At 33.5% G+C, this 15,069-nt stretch overlaps 1 protein-coding gene across 7 annotated transcripts in view; it reads right to left on the bottom strand.

The window, feature by feature from the left end:
* Positions 1–15,069, bottom strand: part of LOC125064449 (arfGAP with SH3 domain, ANK repeat and PH domain-containing protein) — a 64,284-nt gene that overhangs the window by 13,843 nt on the left and 35,372 nt on the right. For all 7 annotated transcript variants that reach the window (XM_047671851.1, XM_047672015.1, XM_047671770.1 and 4 more), the window contains exons 5-7: positions 10,734–10,979; positions 10,201–10,462; positions 5,947–6,171 (exon numbers count right to left, since the gene is read on the bottom strand). In XM_047671851.1, coding sequence (XP_047527807.1) covers positions 5,947–6,171; positions 10,201–10,462; positions 10,734–10,979 — 733 coding nt within the window. The remainder of the gene's footprint in view (positions 1–5,946; positions 6,172–10,200; positions 10,463–10,733; positions 10,980–15,069) is intronic.

Below are 15,069 nucleotides of genomic sequence, written 5' to 3' on the forward strand. Positions count from 1 at the left end.
TTCAATTATTGTAAACAATCACACGTTTACTATTTAGTATGTCTTTTAATTAAAAACGAAATTCGTGTGATTTATTTTAATAAAGACATCTGCTTACAAAAAAAAAAAAATAACAAATTATAAATAATAAAAATTCAAATTCGAATTTTGCATATTTATATTACTTCTAATTGTTTTTATTTTTTAGGAGAACAACGAAGATAATTCTTTCGTTATAAATTATTAAGAAAAAAGGAACAATGTAACCCGCCTTAAAGTAAAAAAATATATAATATCTACAAATATTATAAATAAACTTATGCCGCTGAACCGATTTAGATGATGTTTGGTATGGAGATAGTTTGAGTCCCGGGCGAAAGGGCGACATAACATCTTAGCTTCCAAGATTTGTGGCGCATAGCGATGTAAGAGATTCTTCCTTAAAGTGACAATTTTTTTTTTAGAAAAATATTACTGTAACTAGAAAGTTGATAATATGAGTCTTGTATAAATACATCTTGTCCTCGTAACGTTTAAGGTTCTATAGGTCACGAATAGAAGTCGCAAAAACATTACGTTTCGCGAAAACAATGGGAATGCATTATGCAACAACGAGTGAGTATCGTGTTCATTGAAACAATATACATTTATCGAGCAATTAACACCATTACCAATTAACACTATAACAATGGATAGAAAAATTATGCTTTTTCGAAAAAATTATAAAAAAAAATCGGTAACATTTATTTTAGATATATGAAAAAATATCATTATATAAACGAACCGTACCTAACACGTCTTTCAAATACATTTATATAAATCTTAATAATTTCCTTGGATTGGTCTATATCAGTATCCTTCCCATTTAAATTAACGACATTTTCATTAAAAAAAAAACTTAACAAATGAAATCTATTTTGCGTATTTTTGCTGTCTATACGCTCACGCACACTGAGACGTCTTATAAGCACGAACGTCACTCACTCATATACTGATGCACTCCGATAATATTTTAAAGCGAGTGAATAGATCTATACCAGGTTCGAAAACCGGGTCGAGCAATATTTATTATTTTCAGATTGGATGAGAGAATATTTCATTTTGATCCCTGATGATCATATGATGGATTGTCATAATATTACTATATTTTATTAGGATCGATGACATTATCTTAGTATTACTATCGATGTCTATTCGATTTTTTTGGAATTTATGTCGTATTCGGCGAAAAAGGAAACCACCTAATAACAAATGAAATTCTTGTACTAGATATCCTTCAAAGCGCATTGAGGATAAGCTCCTTGCCCTTAACAATAGCGCTTTTGCCCAGAAACCGGACATTTTCAGAACTTACTGTTAATTTATATGTACAATATATATTTTTTTAATTATTGATCAATAAAGAAAACATTTTCTTAATGTTTTATTTATGAATCTATTTAATATAGTTTAAGTTTTGAATTTATAATGAACATTTTTATACACAATGGCGCGCAACTCATACAAGCGCATAAGTACTAATTTCCCCCTTTTAATTGTACGAAGTTTTTGTTGCTTTTTGTACTTAATTATCTTTTATGCATAGAACGTCACGCTGCTGATGACACGAAAACAAGTTTGTTAAGGAGCGTTTACTTTAACAGCAACAGTCGTATTTACTTTATCATGCTTGTTCATACAAGACATAAAATTCGTCCTTCAATAGTCTACAAAAACAATGACAATTTGACGTTACAAGTGTAGCTTCATGAATGTATGTTGTAATTAGTAATTACTGTTATCGATATGTGAGAGGAAGTCGACTTCCTACTGGTACTGAAATTCCGATCATCTGTCAAGGTCTGCGCGGTCAAGTATCGTAGTAGAGATTTATAAATAAATAGGCAAAGACAAAACAGTTCAGTACTTTTATCTCCTTTGGTTGTCAACCGACGATTTAGTAAAAAAAAAAAACATTAGTACATAATTGAACATGAAAAAAGTTTCAATATAAAAAGGTTGCAGCTACATAATAACATCTTGAAATTTCACAGTCATCGCTACGCAAAGAGGACCACAAAATAAAATCTTATTTTACTACACATTCGGATACTCAGATTATAAACATTAGCAACATGGAGCGCGGGGAGGATTTTAGTAAAACAACAAAAGCGAATAAAAAGGTAAAAAGAAATACAAATTCTCGGTAGTGTGTGTAGTAATAATTAGTGTGTATGTACGATTAGTTAACACGTCAATAATTGATAATTAAAGTCATATCAATTTTGTCGTATTAAAAAAAAGACGCGTCATTTCGCACTACAATTCGCAAAACGTTTGTTTTAAAATCTCGTTCGCATGTCTCATTTCTGTTTAAATACAAAGACACCTAATCAATCACTTATTAAACATTAAAATATAATTTAATAGTATATTATCATCGAGGCAAAAAAGGCGGCTGCTGGATGAGTAAAATTTTAAGTCCGTGCCGCTGACGACGCTTCTCAATGTCAAGTCAGCCATTTCTGAAGAGGCTTCGTAAAATGCTTTTGTAAAAAAAAAATAGGACGATAAATAAAATTCTATATAATGAAATAGAAAAATTTTGAAAGTCATTGAAAGAAAAAGTAATCATTTCAAATTTGTTAGTTTTCCCGCCAAGTATTTTTATGTTGTTTTGTCTGCTTTTGTACAGGCAAAGGTAACGCGACAATGCAACCTAGTGACGGTCTTAAAAGAAGATACGATTCAAATTTTTAAAAAAAAAACAGTAATTTTCATAGTACTTTCCGGTTATAGAAATTTGAGATAAACTTTAAAAAAAATATTTCCACAATACTTGGCTTATTCATTTTTACTCTTCGATTCTAACATTTCTTTGTAACCGTTAAATATGATATTTGAAAGGTATGCATAATTAAATCTTATATGACTATATATTTTATAAATTAGATTGACCTTATATGTACGCGCCTGATAAGTTCAATTTATTCGTCGTGATTAAAAATAGTCTTCAATTGCATAGACATAGACAAATGTAATTTCTTCTTTTTTCACCACTCCTGTAATACTAAAACAACTTAATTTTTAATAAAATAAGGTTTGCATTTCAATTGTCAATTTCAAGCGACTATGTCATCCTGTGCGCGCGCATCTCTAAAAATCACTGTACATTTTTGATAAAGCGCCAAAACCTTATTTCAAATATATATAATTTTACAATAGCCAAGTCGAGTCTTGTTTCCAGTTTAACAAAAGTTTATAACGTCCTGGTTATGAAGTTGACAGATCCGGAACCTGGTGGATGGCGGATACGTGGCCTACATATAGAAATTACTTTCATATACATACTTTATGCATATTTCCTTTACATATTGGATGAACAGATTGTTCAGTTATATATCTATTTATTTTATTATGTATTTTGTTTTATAACATTGGTAGGCAAACGGGCCACTTGTTGATGTTGTTAATTGAAGTGGTCGCCACTGCTCATAGACATTGGTGCCGTATGAAATTTTACCGATCAGTGCGCCACCTATCATGGGAACAAAAATGTTACGCCCCTTGTGCCTGTAGTTACACTGGCACACTCACCCTCCAAACCGGATCATAACCAAGCATTACTGTTTGGCGGTAGAATATATGATGAGTAGGTACTGACATGACAGGCTTGCACAAATCCTTTCCGCCAAGTATAAATAAGTATATATATTTATCGTTTATTGCACATCATGTACAGAACAGATGGCATCAGGTTACCAGGAACAAAATATAAGGAAAAAAAAAGGTACGCAAAGGCCAAGGTAACGCATATAAAGCTATAACGATCACTCAGATTTATTTATTGTAATCATTTCTTTAACATTATACGCATTTAGAAAATTTACATGCTTACAAGACATACAAAGTTTTTCCTTCACGTGATTATCAATTCTAATATTCTAAAGAGGTACAATTTGTAGGTTTCTATGTAGATTGTAGGGTAGATGGTAGCTTCTGCAACTAATGTTTAAATTTTATATCCCTATTCAGTAGTAGAAAGCTACATCATTCATGACTCCTATAAGGTGTCAATTATTTTAGAATTAAACAATTATAGATTATGTCAATCGAAGCTGAAGATTTTATAGCTGAAGTTTGCAAAAGGTGTTTATACACATGGTACAATGTGGTTTCCGGCAGTATTATAAAGCTAGAATAGGATATCACTAATGACAACAAAGCCACTAGCAAAAGCGTTTGGATTGGCGTCAGACAGGCCGCCGACCTTAAAGTCAGCCAAATCGGTTTTCTCGGAGCGATATTAAACACAGCGACGACCGCAAATAAATGGAGCAAGCAAATCATGATGATATACAATATCGATGTAAATGAGATATCTTAATATTGAACTAATCGTTAATTTCATTCAGACAAATTATAATTAATACATTAGATTAAAGATTAATATTAAAACAATATACAAATAGAAGCCAGCTAACGACAGATAGAGACAGGAAAATAGTTTTCCTTGGAGGAGGCATTTGCCCGTAAGGAGTCCGTACAAAACCCCTAACCTAATATTATGTACCATCCATATACAATGATTTATACACTTATTTTAGATTTTCTATTTTATATAGATTATAAATATTTATTTATTATTAGTTTTTAAATTTCAATACTCCCAAATTTACGAAAATTATAAAGCTGTATTATTATTATTATTACAAACAGTTATTTGTCGGCGTCAACGCGCATGACGACTTTGCTGTTACCACTCATTTTAAATTGTATTTTCCTTCATTCAATAGAAAAAATGCCTTATTTGTTCGAATTTCAAATAGAAATAACGTTAAGTTTTAAAAAATGTATATTCTATAAACTGGAAATATAATTATTATTTTACTGGCTCACTCATACTAAACGCATCGCTGTATCGCTGTTTGACGTTAGAATAACAGATGAATTCATAGAAGTAACCTACCCCAAACCAACTGGCACAAAGACAACAATACCATATTACATGTAATGAAAGAAAATATTTATTGTATCAGTTAAACAGGCTTTAAACAATGAATCGTTTACGTAATTGACACAGGTACAGCTTAATTGCAGATAACAATCATGATTGCCATAGTTACGAATGTACCATCAGCATTTTAAGCACAATTTAAATACTTATAATGACTCTCGTATTTAGCGTAATAGAGACCGATAAGACATTTCCTTTGTAGTAAACTTTGATTGTTATTTTTATTGTTACTTTAACAGATTGATAATTGTTATTTAATTCTAGTATACCATCATAAAGATTGTTATTTTATGAAAAAATATGTTAGTTGATAATAAATAATACAAATCCAATCGAGATTTGTGAAAATTAAAATTTAAAGGCAAATTTAGTAATAACTTGATTTGCATATTGCATTAGTCGAATCTGTCTATCAAACGTGTATACATCATCTGATTGGTCGGCGTGATGAATTAAGCTCCAGAACTCTAAGAGAAATTTTTAGCCTAACGTTAACAAAACATAATAAAATGTTGGTAATCGTTGTCGACTTACCAAAGAATTGCAAACACTTGCAGAAAATTACGCAAATTTAAGAAAAAAGATCAAACAACACTAAATTGGAACCGTGTAATTGGTGGTAGGGCTTTGTGCAAGCCCGTCTGGGTAGGTACCACCCACTCATCAGATATTCTACCGCCAAACAGCAGTACTCAGATTTGTTGTGTTCCGGTTTGAAGGGTGAGTGAACCAGTGTAACTACAGGCGCATGGGACGTAACATCTTAGTACCCAAGGTTGGTGGCGCATTGGTGATGTAAGGAATGGTTAATATTTCTTACAACGCCATTGTCTATGGGCGGTGGTGACCACTTACCATCGGGTGGCCCATTTGCTCGTCCGCCTACCGATATCATAAAAAAAAGAGTACAGGAATATTATAAACGGAACTGTAACCAGATAATATTAGCAGATATCGAAACAGTTACTTACCATTAGTTGAACTACAGTCGGCGCACACTTGGTTCCCAGGCAACGACCGCACCGCTCGTATTATGGAACGCTGCAAGTCCATCAATGAATGACCGTTATCGTTGCTTTCCCCGGCTTGCTGATGGAACGCCCTCATCAACGCGCCTTCTTTACAATTGACGAGAACTGACGTCCACGCCCTCTGTTCGTTCTCATCTTCAGCTTGAAAATGGTATGTTCGATTGTCTGAAACATAGATATTTAGCGGCACATCAAATTTATGTACTTATTTCTTCTAAACGCGACTGTCCCGTATTATGTAATATGCGTGTCATGGTTTTGCCAGAAATGCATACAATTAATCCGGCTAAAATTACAAATGCGAATGTAACTCTATCCGTCTGTTTGTTACCTGGTCACGGTCGGACGTATTTTTGGACTTAAATAAAAACCTTAGGGCATATTGGTTATCACGGATAGGATACAGACGCAGAGAGTCGCGGGGACCAGCGAGTATTGACATAAATATTATTGTACGTCGGTTTTGATGATGGCGAATTTTCGTTTCATGTTCAGTATTCAGCTTATTCAGATTCACCGAACCGTATTAATTCTGTTTAGATAAAGACATATACTACGCTTTGATCATGTTTTAAACTGAAGCTGTAAAATTTCCATCTCATTACATTTCCATTTTATCTGAGTAACGGTAAAGTATCTAAATGATCTATCTCTTTCTTTCATTAGAATGAAACAAATTAATACATTAACAGCCTGTAAATTTCCTACTGCTGAGCTAAAGTCACCTCTACCTTTAAAGAGAAGATTCGGAGCATATTCCACCACGCTGCTCCAATGCGGGTTGGTGGAATACACATGTAGCATAATTTCTTTGAAATTAGAGACATGCAGGTTTCCTCACGATGTTTTCCTTCACCACCGAGCACGATTTGAATTATAAATACAAATTAAGCACATGAAAATTCTGCGGTGCTTGCCTGGGTTTGAATCCGAAATCATCGGTTAAGATGCACGCGTTCTAACCACTGGGCCATCTCGGCATTCTATATATACAAGTAATGATATAGATAAATATATAAAAATTAATGCAATAACATAATGTACAAAAGTACATATAAAAAATCAGCAAAAGATAAGAAAATCAAGATTAAATACATTTCCAAGAATTTAAATTAGAAAGCGATAAAAACTAACTTTAAGACAACAGAGATCTGAAGTGATTTTGCCTCCATTAATAATATAGTTTTATTTAATAATTTTAGATTGATTAAATTTTACGTTCTGGTTTATATAATTATATTTTTTACGCAATCATTATTAAAGTCTAAATAAGACTCAACGAAGCGAACGGGGAACCGCTATTGGGTTACAATTTTAGCCGCAATATCGCTCATCGTAATCACGTCAGTTGCAAACGTATTTGAAATTGACAGCGCAATTACCATCATCAGCACGAATATATTAGCTGCAAAACACGATGAGATTTCAAAACGTAAAAACATTACGTAATTAGCACCATACCTGCACGCCTTATCTCTAAAACCAAGTGGAAATGCTGAAAAAAATCATACATTTTTTTATCTTCTACGGACCGGTTATCAGTGACATTGTACCAGTCGCACCGATGAAATAAATAAAGATAAAATATTATTTAACAATCGTCTATAAAACTGCGCAAGTGATAAACTTGTCGCAAGAGCGATGCACTTATTTGCTCTAGGAGATTTGTTTTCTTTTTAAACTTATCTATATTTGTGAATATCTATTTAAATGTTTTTTTGTTTTAATTCGTAAAGGTCAATGAAATATAAATGATGTCTAGAGGATCCCACGTGTAGATAAATAGCGTGGGCAATTCTTACGACGTTTTGCTTTTCGCTATTTTAATTAGCTGATTGATTTAGTTATTAACTAGCTTATACGTCTGCAGATTAGGTAGGTTCAGACTACAGAGAAGGTAGATTCGAATATTGGGTCTATCAATCATTTTTTAAAGTTATTCTTTTAAGTCATTTCGGTAGCAGCTCCGAGTTATTAGCTCCCGTGATTTCCTTAGGAAGGCACGTTAGACGCCTTATCTATCTCCAGATTACCTACCTATTGTGATGAGAGAGGGGCGATAGCCAGCTGGTTTGATAATATCTACATAGGTGATTATTCTTTATGAAGAATGGCAGCAGCGCCTGAAGGCCATTTAGAAAGTAAATATAAATTTGTCTGCGAATATTTGAGAGGCATTTTTGTTTCTCAAATATATTATATTTAAGTATGTTGTAAGAGAATTTGGGTCAGTCTGTAGTTCATCATATACTTCATTTTAGTATATCTTTTAAAATTAAAGATTATTTAGATAAATATTATATTTTTAGTATTATAATTGAATTAACGAAAATAAAAATAAAAACTAGTCGCTCCCTAGCCAGAGCCAGTGTAACTACAAGCACGAGGGACATAACAACTTAGTTTCCAAGGATGGTGGTACATTGGCGATGTAGCGAATGCTTAATATATCTAACAGCAGTCTATGGGTTACCACTCATTATCAAAAAGACGTTGCTGTGCCTATACTACTATTTGAACATTGTCGTGGACTAGCTTTAAGTTTGCTCTCAGACACAAATTAAATCAAAAAATACTTTTTTCAACTAGACTCTCACATGGAATTTAATTTTTTACCAACATACAAACAATATTAAAATACCGGTTCGAAATGTAGATTAAACTTGTCACTAATTAAATGTATCACGTCATCATAATTTTCTTACTATCTTTACTAAAACATATTCAACAATAATATACCTTTATAATGTTTTATAACAAAAAAATTAAATGATCTGTGAAAATGCTCCCATATGGGAGCTTATCAGTTCTTTAGCGTTGCTATAATATTCGTTAACGATTATTTACGCTTCTTCCTGTTTGTCTCACATCGTTAACACTGTAGCTCACAAAGTGATTAATGTAAACCAAAAACAATGCTTAACATAGTCTTCATACTGTTATTAATTGATGTTCAATTGTTCATAATCAAAGACTTTGTCATGATTACAAACACTCATATAAAAATCAATTAACGAATAATCAATTCACATAATTCGCTTGCAACACGGAAATTCGAAATAATCGTATCTTGATAATTTCCCGTATTCAGGTCAATGATTCCAAGTTGAATTTTCAAACTATTTACCCATGTTTCGATGAACGAGTATTATGAAATGACAGATACAGAACAAAGATCGTATTCGATGAAGTTGTTCCTTTGGGATGTCTTCGAGTGATGATGCGGGCAAAAGCATGTAGAATTTCGCTTAAAATTTTTCCTTTACGAGACAACTATTTCCCTAGTGCATGAAGCCGTGTCCGAGTTTAGCTCATTTCGCGTTTGTGCATTTTAATATTTACGACCTGAATGTTTTAAAAAGCTCGTGAATTCAAGAAAAAAAGTTAAATTAAAACGAAAAAACTTAAATAGGTTAAGCAAATGAATACGTCATTAATAAAATATAACACTTTTTAGTTTTTACGTTTTTTTTTATTTTTTACTTTTATTTTACTAATTTTGTTTTACTTTTATTTCTGTGTGTTTTGTTTTGTGGTGTACAATAAAGTATATTTCAATTCAATTCAAAATATTTTTATGAGTTCAGTTTTTACGTAAATGTTGAAAATGCACATATCGATATCGGTACGATGATAAATTATATTGAGAGGACATTTATTTATATGTATTATAAATTATCGATTAAGAATCCGATAATAATTTACATACTTTATTTTTTCTGTTTATATATAATAGTACCAATGTAAGTACCAAGATGACGCTTACCTATACATATAATAAAATTGGAGTGTCTGTTTGTAATATTAAAATAACCCATTACATACATAATATTTTTTACGATTTTTGTCTGTTTGTTCCGGCTAATCTCTGGAACGGCTGAACCGTTTTCGACGGGACTTTCACTGGCAGATAGCGGATGTAATAAGGAGTAACTTAGGCTACTTTTATTTTAGAAATATAGAGAATAAAAATAAAATCTCGCTACAATATCCAAATAACTTAAATTCAAACAACGCGCACGAAGTCGGGGGCACAGCTAGTTATTTATAAATATGATCACAAGACTACTTATGAATTGTCAAAAACCTGTACCAACATAAAATCCGTATCATATTCATACAAAAAATATCTGGAGCACAATTAATACTAGTAAAGTATCAAAACAATGTCACGATAAACGTATAAATACTCACACGAGACTAGATCAAATGCTCTCTTATCCTCGGCGGCTACTTTAATCTGGCACGTCAACAAGTTCACCCGGGCCGGAGTTTTGTTCTCGTCCGCATGGAAGATGTCCAAAAAACCTTCCGCGGTAACTCTACATCTTCTCTTCTGCCAGACCCTGCGTACTTTGCCTTCTGATTTCTTCAGGAGATACCCACTTCGAGTCACACCGTGCTGCTTGTCACCTTGTAATTGGTGAAGCGAATATCCGCCGACCGCCGCTGCGGCCTGTCAAAATTTAATATCTAAATGAAGTGTAAACTCCAATAACCTTACAATGAAACATTGTTTGTATCGTTGAAATGTTTTATTAGCAAAGCGCAACACAACTAATACATTTAATGCTCGTTGCTATTTTAGCTTAGACTTTAAAAGGATTCGTAAATAATCTCCTTTAGACACCTACTTTAGTTTCTTTAAATACTAACTGCATTATTGAAAGATAGACCGTTTCGTCTAATCGTTTTACTAGACAGCATATTATTTACTCTAATCTTACCTCTCTGTCCTGCGGCGTCGCTGCTCGTAACATATTTCTCAGTTCTAACAGCCGCCGTCGCTCGTCGTCTTGTTGTTGCCTTATTTTCTGCAACTGTACGCTCAGATCCGCAACGTAAACACCGAAGTGCTCGATAGTCTTTAAGCCATCTTGAAAGTAATTTGTTTGTGCGTGATAGTACTCCACCAGGTGCTGCAGAAGTTCGATTCCCTTCTTTGTTTTTATTTCATTGAACTTTATCAGGTACTGGAACAATTTTTCAAACCACTATATGATTAAAAATGGAACGAAGCCAGCGTTTACCTACTACAGACAGAGAGACGCCGTAAGCTGCGCGTGGGCCTATTACCGCATCAGGGTATCATCACGCGTCGGGATCAACTCGAGTAGGAATCGCACTGTGGAAACACGCAAATTATTCGCCCTTCCGCAGCTAAAATTACATCTGATGACGCACGCGTACGCGCATCGTACCATAGTAGATCCCGATTTGTATTTCGAAGTTGTGCAATAATAACACACGACCTTGCACAACTGTCTTGGCGTCTCGCCTGCTATTTATACTATATCAATATATTTATATTGTCGCCATTTATTTAAGTAATTCGCTCATATAAACTTACTTGAACCTGACTATGATTTATAAAGCCGGGCTATAGTTTTTATAAATACAAAAGCAAAGAAGGCAAGGCAGACGCGTGGGTTGGGTATGGTTTATCGAAGCCAGGAGTGCGTTCGCGGTGGAACACAGAACAAAGCTAGGGTCAAGACAGCTCGGCAGCGGCCCTGCGCGGCGCAAGGCCGGTCGATGACCTGACGCTACAGTACCGCACTGGCTAAAGCACCTCTACCTTTCTTTTATTATTTACTGCACTAACCGCATTGTTCGATTAAGTTAATTATGTAACCGGATATAAATTAAATAATATTTTGTTTAAATTATTGTTCGTAATCAAAATATATTTATTCTGATTGTTTTCTATTTGTTTATTTTTTTTTGTTTTAGAGCATTTTTTTACTCAGACGTTTTACGTTTCATTTTTAATCCGGGTACAGTTGCGAGTGCACACGCATATGATCAAATCTCATCAGGAAATGAAGTCAACGGAGCACATCAGCGTCACACCAGGTTCGTTCAAAAGGCAACCGTTAACTGCTTATAGTGAATGACTCCCTTTCAATATAAAATACAAACATAAGTGTTGTTTAATTTTATATGACATCAATAACTCGAGAAATGTCAACTTGGAATATTTGCAAATGTTAAATTAAAGAACACTTTATTATTTAAGTAGTAAAAAATATGTAAGTGTATTAAATAAAGTAATATTTTAATTAAACAAAAACAAAACAAAAGTGACGTAAAAAAACCTAAGCGAAATGAAACGGTCAATGTTTTCTTTTTTGATTTCAATAAATCCACCACAAACTAACAAATCAAAATCTCATACGAACGTTCAATAGCATTGAACTCTTCTCGAACTTCAGCTGCAATCAAACAGCAATCAATTTCATGCTTCAGTTTTCGAGTGAAACAAAAAAAAACACGTGATTTTTTTCAATCTCGAATTTGCTTTGCACATAAAGTGGATCGTTATCAGTATAAAAGTCGAACTGCATTAATGAGACAGTGGGTGCAATCAATTTTATGCTGGCAGTAGTGCAATAATATGCCCACGAACGTTTTAAATACACGCATACTTTAACGGCCTTAGATAAGCCAGACATTTGGCATTCCAGAGCGACATGGTTTTTGAAAGTGCCAACGGATTGCAGCCCTGATAATTGATCATTGTTACGACTATACAACATTAAATAAATTTTCAAGCATTAATGTTGGTTATTGTCACGACTTCTAGCATTCTCTACACCTGTCTGCCGAGCAATACTTAAATTACTGTTAAATGTGAATCGATGTAATTGTATCTATTACGTAGTGGCGTTTAAAATTATCTTTCAATCAAAATCGCATCCATAGAATAAATCATAATTTGTACAAAGTAGAACAAACCGCGTCCATCGTATCGCGTAAAGCATCGTACAATTTGTTTTGTAGTGTGACAAAGTTTAATGTGACTAACGGCATTTGCGACCACAATGACCCGTCCGGTTGATGACAACGATACACTGCAATCACGAGCTGTTATATTACCAGGGTTTTTTAATTACTCACTAAAATATCATAATTCTTAACGCGAAAGACAAATGTGTTTTATGAGAATTATAAAAGTATTTTCATACAAGTTTAATAAAAATAAAAATATACATTTTGTGGTTATAATTAATTAAATTTAATAAAAAAAAAATGTAGTTTGAGTATATAAACTATGTTTCATATAATATTTTTATATAAAAGGCAATGTCCCGAATATAAGGGTCATTTAAACTATAAAACAGAGATGAGGGACGCCTTCGTTTTGTTACGTAGAGACACGGTAAGAGCGAACTTAAGGATTTAACGGCGAAAATTACAACCACATCTTCACCTTCAAATTGAACTATCACATTGGATTCTTTGTATAAAAATAAGTATCTGAAGAATCTTTTTTGGACATCTTATTATTAATCCCTTTTATACGGGGTTATCGCAATGTTGTTATTATAAACACTTCAAGAAACAGGTTAAGCAAGAACTGTCCCATCGGCTACCCTCGAAATTATTCTACTAGTGATCGCTTTATTCTGCGGTGCTTATGGAACTGGTGCGCTCAAAACAAATAATTCATAGGCTTAAGAACTTCAGAAAGAAGTCTCACGAACCATTCCTTACATCGTCAATTCGCCACTAACCTTGAGAACTAAGACATTAAGACCCTCGTGCGTATAGTTTCACTGACAAATAATGATAACTCTATAAAATGGCAGGATAAAGCTAAACTTTAGACCCTTAATGTTGAATCATAATTATTAACTCGTTTATATTAAAAAACCGGCCAAAAGCGAGTCGGACGCGCGCACGAAGGGTTCCGTACCATTCTACCACCGTACCGTACCATCTATTAAAAACGGCAAAAAAAAATCACGTCTATCATGGGAGCCCCACTTAAATATTTATTTTATTCTGTTTCTAGTATTTGTTGTTATAGCGGCAACAGAAATACATTATCTGTAAAAAAAAATCAAGCGTCTAACTATCACGGTTCATGAGATACAGCCTAGTGACAGACGGACAACAGTCTTAGTAATATGGTCCCGTTTTACCCTACGAGTGCGTAACCCTAAAAAGGACAATGATACATGAAGGACGACTGACCCGTGTTACGTCGGTCATTACACTCTCGGTTCACGATATGCTCGAACTAAACAATCACTAATGTTTGAATCGATTTTCAAACACAATAAAATAATATAAACCTAGATAATATATTTTCAACGAAATAACATTATATCGAAGCCAGTAAATTATAGCCGATGGCTCATATTGAAAGTGTTTAATAATGCTATCCAATGAAGTTCGAACAATGAAGAGCGAAGTCAAAGAGGCTTTGTTAAGGCATTATGAAAAGATATTCATTTAATATTTATGGCAGGAATAAAAAAAAATCTAATGTGGAGTTTATAAATATGATTCCAACTGTTTTATTTATAAGATAAACGCAATTGAATGTGCTTATAAGAAAATTTAATGTGTGTGTTTGTTTGCATTTGTGTGATTGTGTGTGTTTTTTACATTACATTAGTAGCCTGTAAATTTTCCCACTGCTGGGATAAAGGCCTCCTCTCCCTTTGAGGAGAAGGTTTGGAGCATATTCCACCACGCTGCTCCAATGCGGGTTGGCGGAATACACATGTGGCAGAATTTCGTTGAAATTAGACAGGTTTCTTCAAGATGTTTTCCTTCACCGCCGAGCACGAGATGAATTATAAACACAAATTAAGCACATGAAAATTCAGTGGTGCCTGAGTTTGAACCCGAAATCATCGGTTAAGGTGTCACGCATTTTAACCACTGGGCCATCTCGGCTCATGTGTGTTTATGTTTCTGTATTTATGTACTATTATTGTATTCGTGTGTGCTATTTTACATACAAAAATAGCACACACGAATACAATAGATACATAAATATTTTGTATATTTGTTCCGTTGCAAAATTTTGTCAGACAGAGACAACCTTATTAAAATTATAAAAGTATAACTACAACCGCATGATTACGTCAGGCAAACAATTTACGATCCTAGAAAGTTTTGCAATAAATTTATCTCGGATGCTTTTTTAATATTACAAAGTGTACCCTACTTAAGGTCTTTTGAAATAATAGAGACTTCAACGTAATAAAGTGTTCGAGTTACAAAAAGCGCTTTGTGTGCCATAACCTATTTCTCCGTGAAAACTGT

Source organism: Vanessa atalanta, chromosome 1 (assembly GCF_905147765.1).
Source record: "Vanessa atalanta chromosome 1, ilVanAtal1.2, whole genome shotgun sequence".
Classification (NCBI taxonomy): domain Eukaryota; kingdom Metazoa; phylum Arthropoda; class Insecta; order Lepidoptera; family Nymphalidae; genus Vanessa; species Vanessa atalanta.